Source organism: Ursus arctos, unplaced genomic scaffold (assembly GCF_023065955.2).
Source record: "Ursus arctos isolate Adak ecotype North America unplaced genomic scaffold, UrsArc2.0 scaffold_7, whole genome shotgun sequence".
NCBI lineage: Eukaryota > Metazoa > Chordata > Mammalia > Carnivora > Ursidae > Ursus > Ursus arctos.
Window position 1 is genome coordinate 74,662,067 of NW_026623089.1, and position 14,424 is coordinate 74,676,490.

The window sequence follows — 14,424 nt, forward strand, 5'->3', positions numbered from 1 at the left end:
ACACGCATATACGTACACCCATGTGTATTTATACGCATATAAAATGTATGTGTTATATTTAGAACTTGAGTTTTTGAAACTTTGTCTAGAGATGGCATAGTGACTTATTACTAAGTATTAGGAGTACATTACAGGGGGCGCCTGGGTGGTGCAGTCGTTAAGAGTCTGCCTTCAGCTCAGGGTGTGATCCCGGTGTTCTGGGATCAAGTCCCACATCAGGCTCCTCGCTAGGAGCCTGCTTCTTCCTCTCCCACTCCCCCTGCCTGTGTTCCCTCTGTCGCTGGCTGTCTCTCTGTCAAATAAATAAATAAAATCTTTTTAAAAAAATGAGTACATTACGGATCTTTTAAACTAAAGTAGAACAATAAGCCCTAAATAAAAATTTAAGTTTTGGTTAACGATTGTAATTACTATACTAATTCATTTGCACTATATTTGCTTCTTAGAAGATCAAAGACCATCCTTTGTTTTGAGAAAGTTTGTTATAATCAAATACTATTCTGCTATATGTTTGTTTACACTATTTTATTTGAAATTAATATATTGCTCCCAAGAATTTAGGTTCAGGGCAAATGTAAATGATTAGATTTTTCCAGAATACAAATTTTTCTCAAACTCTATAATGAGCAACTTGCAACTTTAAGCAGAAAGTAAAATATGTGGCCGGCGGATTTACAGAGTCTAGCAGGACCGATTAGACCTGGACTAGGAAAATCAGACAGATGTTGCTTCCATGAGAGAATTAGAAAAATGACTTGCGTTTTGGTACAGTGGGACCGTAAGAGCAAATATGCGTCTTACGAGGGCTAATGTGCAGGAAATGGGCTGAGGCTAACTTCAGTGGAGGGAGCTTTGCCGGAAGCTTTTGGGAGCCGACAGTGGCAACAAGAGGAGGGAACACGGGCTGGGGAATAGCCACGAACAGGGGCAGGTGCAGAGGCGGGGGAAGCAAGAACCGCAGGGGTGAATAGGTATGAGCTCAATTCCAGTCTGATGAGTGTGTAGCACCTCAGTGTGGGAGTTCCACACGTTTTACATTCCTGTGTCTTTGACTCAAGAACCAGACTCCAGAGAGAAGAGGGTCTGGTCTGCGTCACCTGCGGTTGTGTTGGGCATGGGATGAGGCAGGACGGGAGCACAGATTCAAGTCAATTGTGCGTGTTGGGCACCAGGCTGATGCCTCCATTGAAATCAGGGTGTTTTGAGGGAGAGAAATAAATGCTTTGCAGACAAAAACCCAACACAGTCCACATGGGTCATGGGACTTTATCAACGCCTTTTTTTCACATATCTTATAAGGACCAAGTACAGTTCTTGTGGTATGGACAGCACAGTCCCAGGCATACACTTCCATTTGTCATGAGTAGACAGCGCTGGGGATGACCGTTCATTACCACGGTCAGGGGTGGGGGGTTGATTAGCCTTGCTCGTATTTTTGTCATTTTTAGTGGCAGAAACAAACTTTAGAGCTTGTTCTTTTATAGTTCGTTCGAACAGTTTTAAATTATAATTAAGCAGTGCTGATGAGAATGCACACATCTTAAGCGAGAGAAAAGCAGCTAATGCAACTGGAAATTTGGGGCCTTATGGCTAATTCACAGCGGGCATAGGGATCAAGGAAAGGGGAGAATGAAAAATCATTTGTTTCGTGTAGTTTGCTAAACATTCTTCGCATATCATCTACGTTGGCGGGTAATACACACTCATTTAACAAGACGACACAGGAGTGTGAGAAAGTCTCCTTTAGCTGTCTACCTGTTCTGTGTGTCAAACAAATCTGGATTTAGAAGAGGAACTTTACTTGTAAGGATTATTCTAGGGCCGGAGAGAGGAACTAAGGTACTAGGGAGAAGAACCGTTGTCATAGGGAAAACTGACCCAGAGGTCGACGGCACTCGAAGGTTAGGCAAAAAAAGCCTTTCTTTTATAGTGAGCAGCGAGCAAGGGCAGAAAGGACCATTGTGGGTAAGGGGGTGACAGGACAGTGGATCTAGCTCACAGAGTGTTTCACCCCAACATCCGCCGTCCTGGAGGGGCCGGTGGGCTTCTGTGCTGTCACATGCCAAGGGTGGGTCAAAATCTAGAAACTTGAAGGAAGGAGAAAAACTTAACTGGTGTTGGTTAACAAGAATTTTTGTTTGATTGATACATCGGTTGGGACAAAACAGTTCAGCTAATCATGTATGAAGAAGAAAATGGGAATTTGGAGGATCTGTGCCTGGCATCCCCATGGCTTAGAGAAGGATGGTTCTTTGCAATATGCTGTTTCCCGGAAGAGCTGGCTGGGGGCTTATAGCGCTTGGCCAGGAGCAAAGAGCTTGGGTAAAATCCAGCTCTGTATTGTTTGAACCGTAATCTTATTTTTCCAGGAATGTAATTAGTTAACATGCTTTAATATGTATTTCCTTGTTCAGTGTCCACGTAGTATTACTTCTTTAGAGATCCCAAAGAGTATGCACTTTATAGCAGGTATTGAACCACTCAGCAGTGATGACATTATAAACTGTGGGCCCCATCCCCATCCTCATCTAAAACAGAGCCCGAGAGTTCTTTCTCTGAAATTTAATATTAGTATATCTCTAAAACGTTTCTCCTCTAAAGCCAATGGAAGGGGGAGGGCAGGTGACTGAATATTGTGGGAGAAAATCAGAGCACGATTAGCATAAGCTTTTATTTGAAAATGCCAGGCATGGAAGTCTCCCAAGGACCTTGGGGAGGGAGGATAGAATGTTCTATAGGGCTTTATGTTCTTGGGGCAAGCAGCCACTGCGTGAGTAGTCTGGGTAATCCAGAGGGGCGCAGGGAGCAGCTAACGGCCCAGCTCCTGTCCAGGAGGCACACCTGTGCAGGCACAGTGGAAAATCCTCAGCCCTTTGGGGTCTTTCACAGAATATTGTAGTCAGTAAATACTTTTCTATTACTGTTTTTTATTTTTGCAGTCGAGTGCAATTTTCTCCACATTATAGACCTAAAGTATCATCAAAGTGTATCGTCAAGTCGGTGGTTATGCATAAATCCCCCTTTTCCTGAGAAGTCAGCGAGCTTTAATACCATGCTGTATAATAGTGTAGTTATCCCATGGCTACTAGGATCACCTTTCCCCATACGCAAAATCCTGGACTTCATAAGGAAACAATTCAGAGGGCATGAGAAGATGCAGAGAAGGGATCTGTGCTCTGAGTTCAATACAAAAAGCAACAGGAAGAAGCAGATGGAACTCTGAAAAAATGGTACCCTCTTTTGAGAGCCATCTGTGCCTAGGTAGACACTGCAAGGGAAATAACGAAGCATCAGAAATGGAATTCTGAGCTCTGGTCTTTCCTTTATGCTTTTCTTTAAACAAAGAAGAATCTATAAAAATTGACCTATTTCCAAATGAGCAACCACAAAAGGCCAGAGCTTAGCTAGGTCGACCAGATAATTACTGGAAGTATTTGTCCAGTTAAGCATGGCCTTCACTGATCTATTTTAAAAGATTCAGGCCTCTTGCATATTTAACCAGGCATATTAATAATATATAGGTATTAATACTTGATTGTGTGGTTCATAGATGGCTAATAATCAAGGATTGTGTTGTATCTTCTCTTCATCCAAATTATTGAGTAGACTAGGCATTTAATAAGTTCTTCATCTCCTTAAAGTCTTTACTAACTTGTTTGCCCGATTCTCCTATTGACCCCCACTGGAGCCTGTCACAACATAGCGGCCAGTGTTGTTTCTTTTAAAGGTCTCTTCTATTACTTCCATGTTTAAACTCGAGCAGTGGTCTCGGTTTTACTCAGAATAAAAGGTAATGCCCTTCCAGTCCTTACAGGCCCCTATGTGATCTGTCCCCAACTTCTCTGCTGCAGCCACACTTGTACACTTGGCTTTTCACATGAGGCGGGGGGGGGGGGGGGGGGACACGGACAGTGGGCAATTTCCTCCTCTTGGAAGGCTCCTGCCTGTGATGTCCACATTACTCACTGTCTCCTTCAGTCTGCTCACACAGCAACTTCTCAGTGGCACCTTTCCTAAACACTCCTGCCATTTTATCTTAATTTTTATTTTTTTAAGATTTTTATTAAGACAGAGAGCACAAGCGGGGGGGGAGGGGCCGGCAGAGGGAGAAGCAGGCTCCCTGCTGAGCAAGGAGCCCGGTTCAGGACTCGATCCTGGGACCCTACCCTGAGATCATGACCTGAGCCAAAGGCAGACACTTAACGGACTGAGCCACCCGGGAGCCCCACATTTTATTATTTTATTATCTTGTCTATCTTGCTCAGTTAGAATGCAGGTTTTGCGATGTGAGAGATCTTGGTTTTGTTCCAAGTGTCTAGATATATTGGATATATTCCAAGTGTCAAGAACAGTGCCTGGTCCGTGGTATGCATTGAGTAAATATCTATGGAATGAATGAATGAAAATAAATGAATAAGTGAATGAAAATTTCCCACTAACCACTTACCTGAGTTTTGCTATAAATTTATTAGACAACTACAATTCTAACTTAATCTTCTATATTTTTAAACTCTGAAAATTTATGTAAAGATTTCTTTTTTCTTGGGGTGCCTGGGTGGCTCTGTTGGTTAAGCGTCTGCCTTCAGCTCAGGTCCTGATCTCAGGAGACTCTGTGAGACTGAGCCCGGCGTCCGGCTCTGTGCTTAGTGGGGAGTCTGCTTGACATTCTCCAACTCCCTCTGCCTCTCCCTGCTCTCAGATAAATAGATAAATCTTTTTTAAGAATATTTTTTTTCTTAAGTTGGGGAGGAGGAAGTAGGGAGCTAAAGAGTTTTTAAAAGTATGACCATATTGGGGCGCCTGGGTGGCACAGTCGTTAAGCGTCTGCCTTTGGCTCAGGGCGTGATCCCAGCGTTCTGGGATTGAGCCCCACGTCAGGCTCCTCTCCTGGGAGCCTGCTTCTTCCTCTCCCACTTCCCCTGCTTGTGTTCCCTCTCTTGCTGGCTGTCTCTCTCTGTCAAATAAATAAATAAAATCTTTAAAAAAAAAAAAAGTATGACCATATTGTTTTCTTATGCCCATTACAAGAAATTCAAGCAACATAATACAAAGAGGAATGTAAAACCATTTTTAGGAACTTTTTACAGCAAACCCAAAATCATACCACCTGGACCTACGTATTATTAACATTATATAAATGTCATTGCAGACATCTCCCTTGATATAATGAGAAATGCATGATACAGATATTACAGATAAGCAACAATGGAGGTCTCTCTGGGTCTCTGTATACATGTGGTCTGTATACTAGTAGTGTGCAAATAATTAGGCTGATAGGCTGGAGAGACATGTTTGTTCTTAATGAATTTACCTGTAGTAAATTCTCATGTCATTTGATTCCAAACTGTATGTATGAATTGGCCTGAGATATTAATAATCTAAAGCAAAACATAAAGGCAATTGAAACACTGGTACTAATTTCTATGAGTCAGTTCAAAGTAAGTGACTAAAAAAATCATGAGCTCAGGAAACCTTTAGGAAGCAACAATGTACCCATGTACATTTGAAGATAAGGGCTAACGAGCCATTTTTTGAATAGCATGTATTTATGTACATATGTAATATATTCATGTATGTAGGTAATAGAAACAGAGATGGCAGAAATGCTTAGGTAGATGGATATAGCTGAGAAGTGGAAAGACAGATTTTTACAAAATGTGTTCTCTTTAAAAAGGTTTAAATTTAGTTTAACATATATTTATCAGAAAAGGTAAGGAAGGAGTTTAAGTCTGGACACCTTTTTCTTCGTCATAAGAGATGTTTCATTCCCAAAGATCTCCAAAGTTTTAAGAGGAAAGAATTCAGGGAGAAGACATTGTGACATATTTTAAATGATATAACGCATTTTTAGGCTTCATTGGTGTATGAGTCCCTGATGGGATGAAGGAATTAGTACAGTTATATTTCATTGCACATTTAAAGTTTCAGTCACACATGATTCTGCAATATTCCCCCAAAATACAGGAAAGGACACAAGCTCAACAGACAAGTTTCCTCATTGTAGGAAGACATAGTTTATGCAAAAATAAGGGATTTCCCTGGAACATACTTAAGCGATGTGTTCATGCCGTGCAGCAGTTAGAAATTGTTAAAGGGCAGTGCTGGGACGGAGGGCCACCTTGCGCCGTATATTTAACAATGTCCTCTTATCTGGATTTGATTTGTGAACTAATATTACTAGTGAGAAACATGCTTTCTTAACAGTCCACAAATTCATTAAATGTCTTAAATGAATTAGAGGCATGGGAGAGGTTTATTAATGCAGACTTTTAAGCCAAATTAATAATAAGCATAATCATATTTTATGGAATAGTGACTATGTGCTCCAAACCGCGCAGAGATTTGACTATAAGTGTCTGTGCAGTTAATGCACACAATCATCCCACGTGCAGCTGGTTTCCTCATTTTGTGGTTAAGGCGTCTGAGCCCTGGATGGCTTCTTACTGGTCTAAGAGTTTGCAGTTTGTAAAGAAGGGAGCTGAAAACTGAAGCCAAACGTCCGAGCTCTTTACCCTGATGTTCTTCCCATTCACACCTGTACCAACTGTCAAGAGTATAATGTTGTTGAATCCAGGGCCAGCCTGCCTTCCTCTTTACTCTCCTCTCTTCTCCTCTCCTCTCCCCTCCTGCCCTTCCTCTCCCCTCCTCTCTCCCCTCCCCTCCTCTCCCCTCCCCTCTTCTTCCCTCCCCTCTTTCTTTCTCTCTCTCTTTCTTTCTCTCTCTCTTTCTTGTTAGGGAGCATAAGTGTCTCAGGAAAAGAATCCTAAAACACAGGCTAACACTGTTCCACAGTCTTTGTCTCCTCGTGCAGCCATTCTCTTCAGGTTCTGGGGAGAATACATTCTTCTTTTCTTTATTCCTCAGCAAGGATCTCATCAGAAGAGATACTGTCAGGCAGACAGACCCGTGGTATGAGCTGATGAGAAAAGGACGAGAATGAATAGTACTTTAATAAAAGGGACTTTGACTATGCTGCTTCCTACACATTTAAAAGCAAATAGATACAATTAAAAAGAAAATAAAAGCAACAGACAAAGCGCTTCGCTGCCGTGGGTTTCGTCCTCTGGTGTGGGCACCATACACCTGGGCTCAGTGGTGCTGCCACGTCCCCCGAGCTCAGCATCAGTGCTGCTCCTCGGACAAGGGCAAACCAAACACACACCAGACCCTTAAGGCAACATTTTTTCTAATAGAGCAGAAAGCAGGTCACTTTTGGCATCTGAAGTAAAAGCTGTTTCCTGACGTATTAAAGACTTGAGATTATATTGCTTCTCCTGATCCCCCTTGAAAAGGGCCTCACAACAGGGACTCCAAAGGGAGCATCGCATCTATAGGTAAATTTAAAAACATTTGCTGTGTCTACTTGTTAAAATCAATTCATTTACATTTGAATGTCTATAAATAATAGCATACATTCTGATGTTAATCTATGGGGATTAATAATGTAAAGTTTTTAATAAGGAAAGGACATTAAGGAAATTGTAATTTGTGGCGGTACAGACCACAGACACTTACATGGCGATAACTTGTGCTTTCCATTAAAATCAAATTATGCAAATAGAAAAAAAAATGTATTTTCCAGAAATTACTTATAGGTTAACATTACTTCTGTCTTTTCTACTGAATATTGTTGATTCTAGACCAAATGATAGATCTTATCGTTGTTTGTATTCACCTGAATAGCCTCTGAGATTTGCATGCAGTATTTTTCTTAACCTGGTAAACCTGCCATTGCAAAACCACTCTAGCTCCTCTCATTGCTCTAATGCCCTGAGTCTTTACACCCTGAGCGAAACAGGTATCCTGGTCCTGGACCTTGGTCCACAGCTATGCGCCACGTATCACAGAATCTGGTGGAGCGTACAAGTATAACACCAACCACGTGAATTCGAGAGTTCTAAGACCCCCAGCCTCCTACAAACCATAGACGGTTTATTTGTACAACATAGTTGGCCAATTCCCACGAGACACGTAAAGCTCAAATGGTATCTTAAATTCCAAAAGTGTAGACTTAAACAGGACATGGTTGATGACCTCTTCCTACCTTACTTCGTTTCTAGCATCATTGGGAGTTAAATGCTGAAAAAATACAGAGAATTTTTTTCAAGTGTTTATATTCAGTAAACATTAGCAAAAACCAGGCTGTCATCATTTTTCATTAACTAAATGTCATTGCAAGTTGAGAGTGGTATTTTTCCCCCAGAAAGCCCGTCAGAGTGTCGTGTTTGAACTGTGTTTGAACTACAGGATTTTGGATCGCTATGTCCAGGAGCAAATTCCCGGGGCGAAGGTGGTGGTGGAGTCCATTGGTGCTCGCAGGCACGGGGACGCCTTTTCTCTAGAAGATTACACCAAATGCGACCTGACCGTGTACGCGATCGACCCGCAAACCAACAGAGCCATCGACAGAAATGAGCTTTTTAAGTAAGTCCTTTTACTGTCTGTATCCCTGGTCACGGTATCACCTACAGATGATCCTGACTTAAGGCTGTAAGTACTGAAAGTTTAAAACCCACCAGTTCGTTGTTGAAAGTGAAGTGTAAGCAAAGAAACCAGAGACGGTATTTAGGGTCCTCGTGCCTCGACGTTTTCAGGGCCAGGAGTGGGGGAGCGTGACTTTGGAGGTCAGAAGTTTCCATTAGGAGCAAGGGGCAGCTCCCAGAGGTGACCTCAGGCCGGCTCCGCTCCTGCTTCCATGCCCCTGTGTCGGAAGGGGGAGAGCACAGATCCCTTCAAGTATCAGTTTGCCTGAGACAGTGTCAGTAGGCATGAATTTTAAGAATAAATGTAGCTTTCCTCAAGGCTGAATCAGCAAAAATTAGTATCTTTTTTATTTTTTTTTCCCCCTTGACTGGGGTGTGGGGGGCAAAGGGGATAACCCTTTCCACCTCAGTCCATACTTTCCATCTATTTATTTCATCTTGGTGAATTTGAATATTTGAGTTACGAATTCTAAAAATAAAGAAAATGCGAATTCTAAGCAAAACGCTGCTATGCATTCTCCCCGCGGAAATTATTTCCAACAGCTTACTTTGTTGTTGTTAGTTTCAGCTTTGCTCTAGTGCCACCTAGTGTCCACCAGACTCTTGGAATGCAAATCTCATTTAAATTGAAATACATTTTTACTTAAACAATATACAACAATACATAGTCGTATGTATATATCCTAAATATTTATCAGTATTTGTGTATATATATGTACCCAAATCCATAATTTCAGATTCTAGTTCTCCTTTGTATATACTGAAGAGCACTAAATAAATATATGCATATACTAATTTACATATATATCCATATGTGGCTGCGTATATGTACTTAGCAAATATCTATCTACCCGTTTATTTATTAAAGCCCATACATTCTGAATTGAGTCTGTTCTGAATTTAAATCTATTCTTCAACAAAATTTCACTGCTGCTATTTTAGCAATAATGAAATAGCGATTTAATAGCAACTTAATTATAAAAGAGCCACAGTTATTAAGTATGTTATTCATCAGCTTAAATTTAATAGCTGTTTAGCCACAGGCAAGATGGTATGTTAATCATGGTGGGAAAGTAGAGATGATTGAGCCGTGGCTTCCTCTCAAGTTCTAGAACCAACTTCCAGATGAAGTGGCATGCTAGATCTAGCAAGCCAATTTTTGCATATTGTATTAATTTTAAAATTCATTTAGAAATATACTTAAAAAATATATACTAGTATATATTCTAGTAATTGTTATTATTAACATTTGTTCAAACCCATCTGCATTCTGTGTTTTTACAGACATTGGTTTTATTTTAAAATATGATGGTAGATTGTTTGAACTTAGGGTGTTTTCCCTAACTATAAAAACATCTGTTTTCTTTAGGCTGTTAGCCTAGCTTTAAAGAGGAAAGTAATGATGGGGGCGCCTGGGTGGCACAGTGGTTAAGCGTCTGCCTTCGGCTCAGGGCGTGATCCCGGCGTTATGGGATTGAGCCCCACATTAGGCTCTTCTGCTATGAGCCTGCTTCTTCCTCTCCCACTCCCCCTGCTTGTGTTCCCTCTCTCACTGGCTGTCTCTATCTCTGTCGAATAAATAAATAAAATCTTTAAAAAAAGAAAAAAAAGAGTAAAGTAATGATGATCATCATGTGAATTGCACATGTAAACATTTTAGAGGTAAACCGTTTGGAAACTGAAGCCAAGTGGGTTTCAGCTGACACTAGGAAGTAGAAACAACCTTCACTCTAAATAAGCTTTCCCAAACCTAGATTATATTGTAGAGACTAAAGATAGAAATTCAGTTGAATAACTATTATAACCAGGAAAGAAGGGAAAAATCGAGAATAACTATAAATCAGAATTCTCTATCTTAAAGAGAGGATGGAATGGCCATGAGCTCGATGCAGCACGGTGGCTCGGTGGCTCTCTGTTCTCCTTGTCTAGCCTGCGTGCCTCAGACTTGGGCTGAGGCTCTCTCGGCTTTTCTCCCCCTCCTTCCCATGGCAGGCGCATTTGTGGTGTGTCTTGGGTGTCAGGGAGTTCCCTGCCCCTCCCAACCAGTAGTAGACCTCTACTCTGTATAGGGTCTTCAACCCAAGAGAACTGTTGTTCCTCCACATGGAGTGGATTTTTGCTTATACCTCTTCCCCAGAAGCAGTGGGCTTAGCCTGACCCCTAAGGATTGGGATACTTCCTCCCCTCTTTCTGTGGTGTAAGGCTCTTGCTTTGTAGGAGATACAGGTCCATAGAATTGCAGGGTGCCCCAGCCTTAGCTGCCGGCTCCCTATAACCTTGCACTAGAAAGGGATTTCTCTGCCATCTCCAGCCTTGTCCCTTGTTTATCTTATGGGGGTCCTTGGAAAACAGTTTGCGAGTGAATACAACGCCAACCCCCACTTGTGTTCATGGGTCTCTTATGCCCACTTTATATGTTGGTACATACTGAGCTTCTAAAAATTTATTAAACTTTTAGTTCATTTGTGGGACGCCTGGGTGGCTCAGTCGGTTGAGCCTTAGGCTCAGTTCGTGATCTCAGGGTCCTGGGATCCAGCCCAGAGTCTGGCTCTGCACTCAGCAGGGAGTCTGCTTCTCCCTCTGCTTCTGTTCTCTCTCTCTCTCTCTCTCAAATGAATAAATAAAATCTTTAAAACATTTTAGCTCATTTCTTTTATTTGCTTTTTTTTGGCAGTCACCTTTTCCTTGTTTCGTGAAAGGTGAACCAACGTATGGTCTCATCTCCCTGTGGAGGAAACTGTCACTCTTTGGAATTTGGAATTTTGCTTGCAAAAAAGTTATGATTTTCGTATTATCTCTTTTTTGTCATTAGGGTGGGAGCCACGGGGTCTTATGGCTTTCTGCACCCTTAACAGAAACAGATTATATTACTTTAAAATAGAACTTAATATTTGTTTAAAACAAATAAAATTTTAGCTCATGCACCTTTTTATACATCCATCCTGTTTAACATTGTCCAGATGGTAAACGAGAAACGGAGAAGGTAGGAAAGGCCTGTATATTCTACAAACTGCATTTACAATATAGTGTATAATAACACATTTATACTTTAAAATAGAATCTGACTACCAAGTATTTATGAAACATCTTTCAAATTCCCAAGATCAGGGGGGAAAAAAACCCATAAAAATAAAGAATAGTGAAAATTTAAATAATGGAAAACTAATTATTAGACTCTAGTTTACTATAAGTAGAGTATGATATATAGAGGAATATAAATCAGTCTATAATTTGGAACTGCATAAAGGAAATAGTACCCATGGTTTGCTTTATTAAGCAAAACGACCTTATCCAAGTGGAATGGATGTGGGCAGATGTGTTAACCATCGCTCCCTCTGTACACCTGTCGGAAACCCAGAAACGGTATCTATCAGGGAAAGAGGCAGCTGCCCCTCTACCATCTGGTTCAGGTCTTTGTGAAGTACAGACTACATACTCCTGCTCACCCTCCCCTTTATCTCTACATTTATATGTGCACTGCAGTAGCATAACCCTCAAGGTAAAATACAGCGTCGACCGGTGCTTACACACCATGCTTTGACAGTCGGGTCCCTTACAAGTAAACAGAGGCGGGGGTGCGTGTTTGCATGTGCTCCATCAGCAGAGTGAATTAGAAGACAAGGAACTGACTTAGGAATTTATGTCATGTCAGTGATGTGGGAGAGTGAGGTTCTTGCTTCATGGAGTCGAAGAATGAATCTCGTGAACAAAGGAGAGTGAGTAAAGCGATAGAAGTTTATTAAGCAAGGAAACAGAAAAAGCTCTCAGGAGCGAGAGGGATCCCAACAGGGCTGCCACTGAGGGCTTTTAGGGATGGTCTTTTATAGAAAGCTAACCAGGGAACTTAAATCCTTTTAACATCTCTATTGATATCACCATAGAGCAAGGACTAGTGATAACACCTTCCATGGCTTACTTCCTTTTTAGGGTCTGGTAATTTTCTTGGTCACCAGTAGCTATTACAACGAAACCCCACCTCTGACAACTAGGGCAGGATGGTCTGGTTTGTTCCCTTATCTCTGGTTTCCTTCATCTCTCACCATTTTGAATTTTGTGAACCTGACCCTCTGGCCCCCTTCCTATCTCTCCCTCCCTAGCTTCACCTGTCCCTTACTCATCACGAAAACAAAGCAGATCTGACAGATAGATCTCCTTCCTAAGATAAGTAAGCATGGGGCAAAATGGAATCAGTAATAAATACTGAAAAACAAACTAAAAGAAATCACATCCTGATGACTCAGAGGTAGAATTTATCTCTGGAAATATTCTCCAGAAACTACTGGAAGACAGTTAAACACTTTCAGTAGAAAGCAAGACCATATCAGACAGTGAAATGGTATGTGTGTTTGAGGAGCCCTGAATCCTTCCATTTCTGGTGAAACAACCCTACCAGTGCCCCTCCTCCACGGTACTGGTGGTGGGCATCTACACTGCCTCCCCCTCTGGATGCCAACCCTATCTGCTCACTGCCTGGGTGTGGGTCAGCACACACTCCCGGGGAGGCCAATTAGAGTGTTTCTTCAAGGACCGACATGGAAACTAGCTTTGTCCCCAAATCAGAAAAAGTATAAAACAAAACCCTGAAGGTTTGGGGGCCATTTTTTCCACCCTAGGGTGGAAAATCTCCAAATTTGCCTGAAATGAGAAAACATCTGAAAAAGAAATTGGCCACATAAAGTATATACATAAGAAGTTCAGAGGCATTAAGAAAGGGGGGGGGGAGATATGCATTATAAGAGATCAAAATATATTTAGAGGACAATGAAGATACAATCTGACCAGTGTAGGCATCTCTGAGGTAAAAACACTGTAGTGTAGTGACCCCAGAAACATAAACTAAAAATATAATGAAAAGATGCCATTACTTTCCCAGCCAAATCAATGAAAATGTCATCATGTGTCATTGAAAAGTATCTGAATGTATTTTCATGCCATTGAAACACAAATAAAAGTGACTCAATTATAAAGAAATAAAAAATTAGATAAGCCTTAGATGTCCCATATGTACGATAAGATGCCAAAAGGCAATGAGAATCGGATCCACAATTTTTTAAGGAAAAATCTTATGGAATTTGCACCTAGGCAAAACTGTTTTGCATGTAGAAAGCAAAAAGAAGGATATTCTAGATTAGGTGTGGGTTCAGAAACAATCGAGTGTTCCAGGAAACAATGAGGACATTTACGTAAATTGAGAAATAAACAAAGGAAATATCAAAATAATGGAGCTCTTGTACTGTAAAAAGACTAACAAATCTTCCCTCGGGTGATGGGATGTGAAATGCAAGAATCCTGTAGAAGTGGGTCCATCTAGTGGATTCCATAGGATACGGGTGAAGTCCTCACCCAAACTAATGATTCTTCCCACTCTCCAATAGTGTTTTCTTGCAGAAGAACTCTTAGTCTGTACATTATTTGGAACTTCTTAACTTATCTGATAAAAAATTCAAACAAAATGTGGTACCATTCTGTTCTAGCACTTGGAACCATAGTTAAATTTTATTATATATTTTTTAACGCGTCTAAAAACGACCTAGGAAAATTGCTATAAAAGTATATTTTGTATCTACAAAAGCAAATTTGTAAAAAAAAAAAAAATACTCAACAAAAATCCTAACTGCCTTACATTATCATATGAAAACTTGAGTAAAAACATGTACACCTTTCAAACTAAAATTGAGTTATCTAAGCCATTGGGTTTCTTAAATGGCAAGTCTAATAAACTACCCAGTGGAATTCGTATCCGATATGAGTCATCTGTTTTTTCCATAAGGAAGCTATGAACACCGTACAGTAGATATAACGTCAGCAGGATCACTCAGAAAATTAAAAAAGAAGTGTCAAAAGGGATAAAGTAGATTGTAAGATGCATAAGCATGGTGCTCTTTGTTATCATGGGATGGTGAAATTTGGGCCATTTAAAATTTTTTTCCCCATGGGGCGC

The 14,424-nt window shown here is 40.9% G+C and overlaps 1 protein-coding gene across 1 annotated transcript in view; it reads left to right on the forward strand.

Annotated features, from left to right (window-relative positions):
* PCDH15 (protocadherin related 15) overlaps positions 1-14,424 on the forward strand; it is a 1,631,248-nt gene that overhangs the window by 1,585,596 nt on the left and 31,228 nt on the right. The window contains exon 31 of the mRNA XM_057308638.1: positions 8,248-8,424. Within this exon, the coding sequence (XP_057164621.1) occupies positions 8,248-8,424 (177 nt within the window). The remainder of the gene's footprint in view (positions 1-8,247; positions 8,425-14,424) is intronic.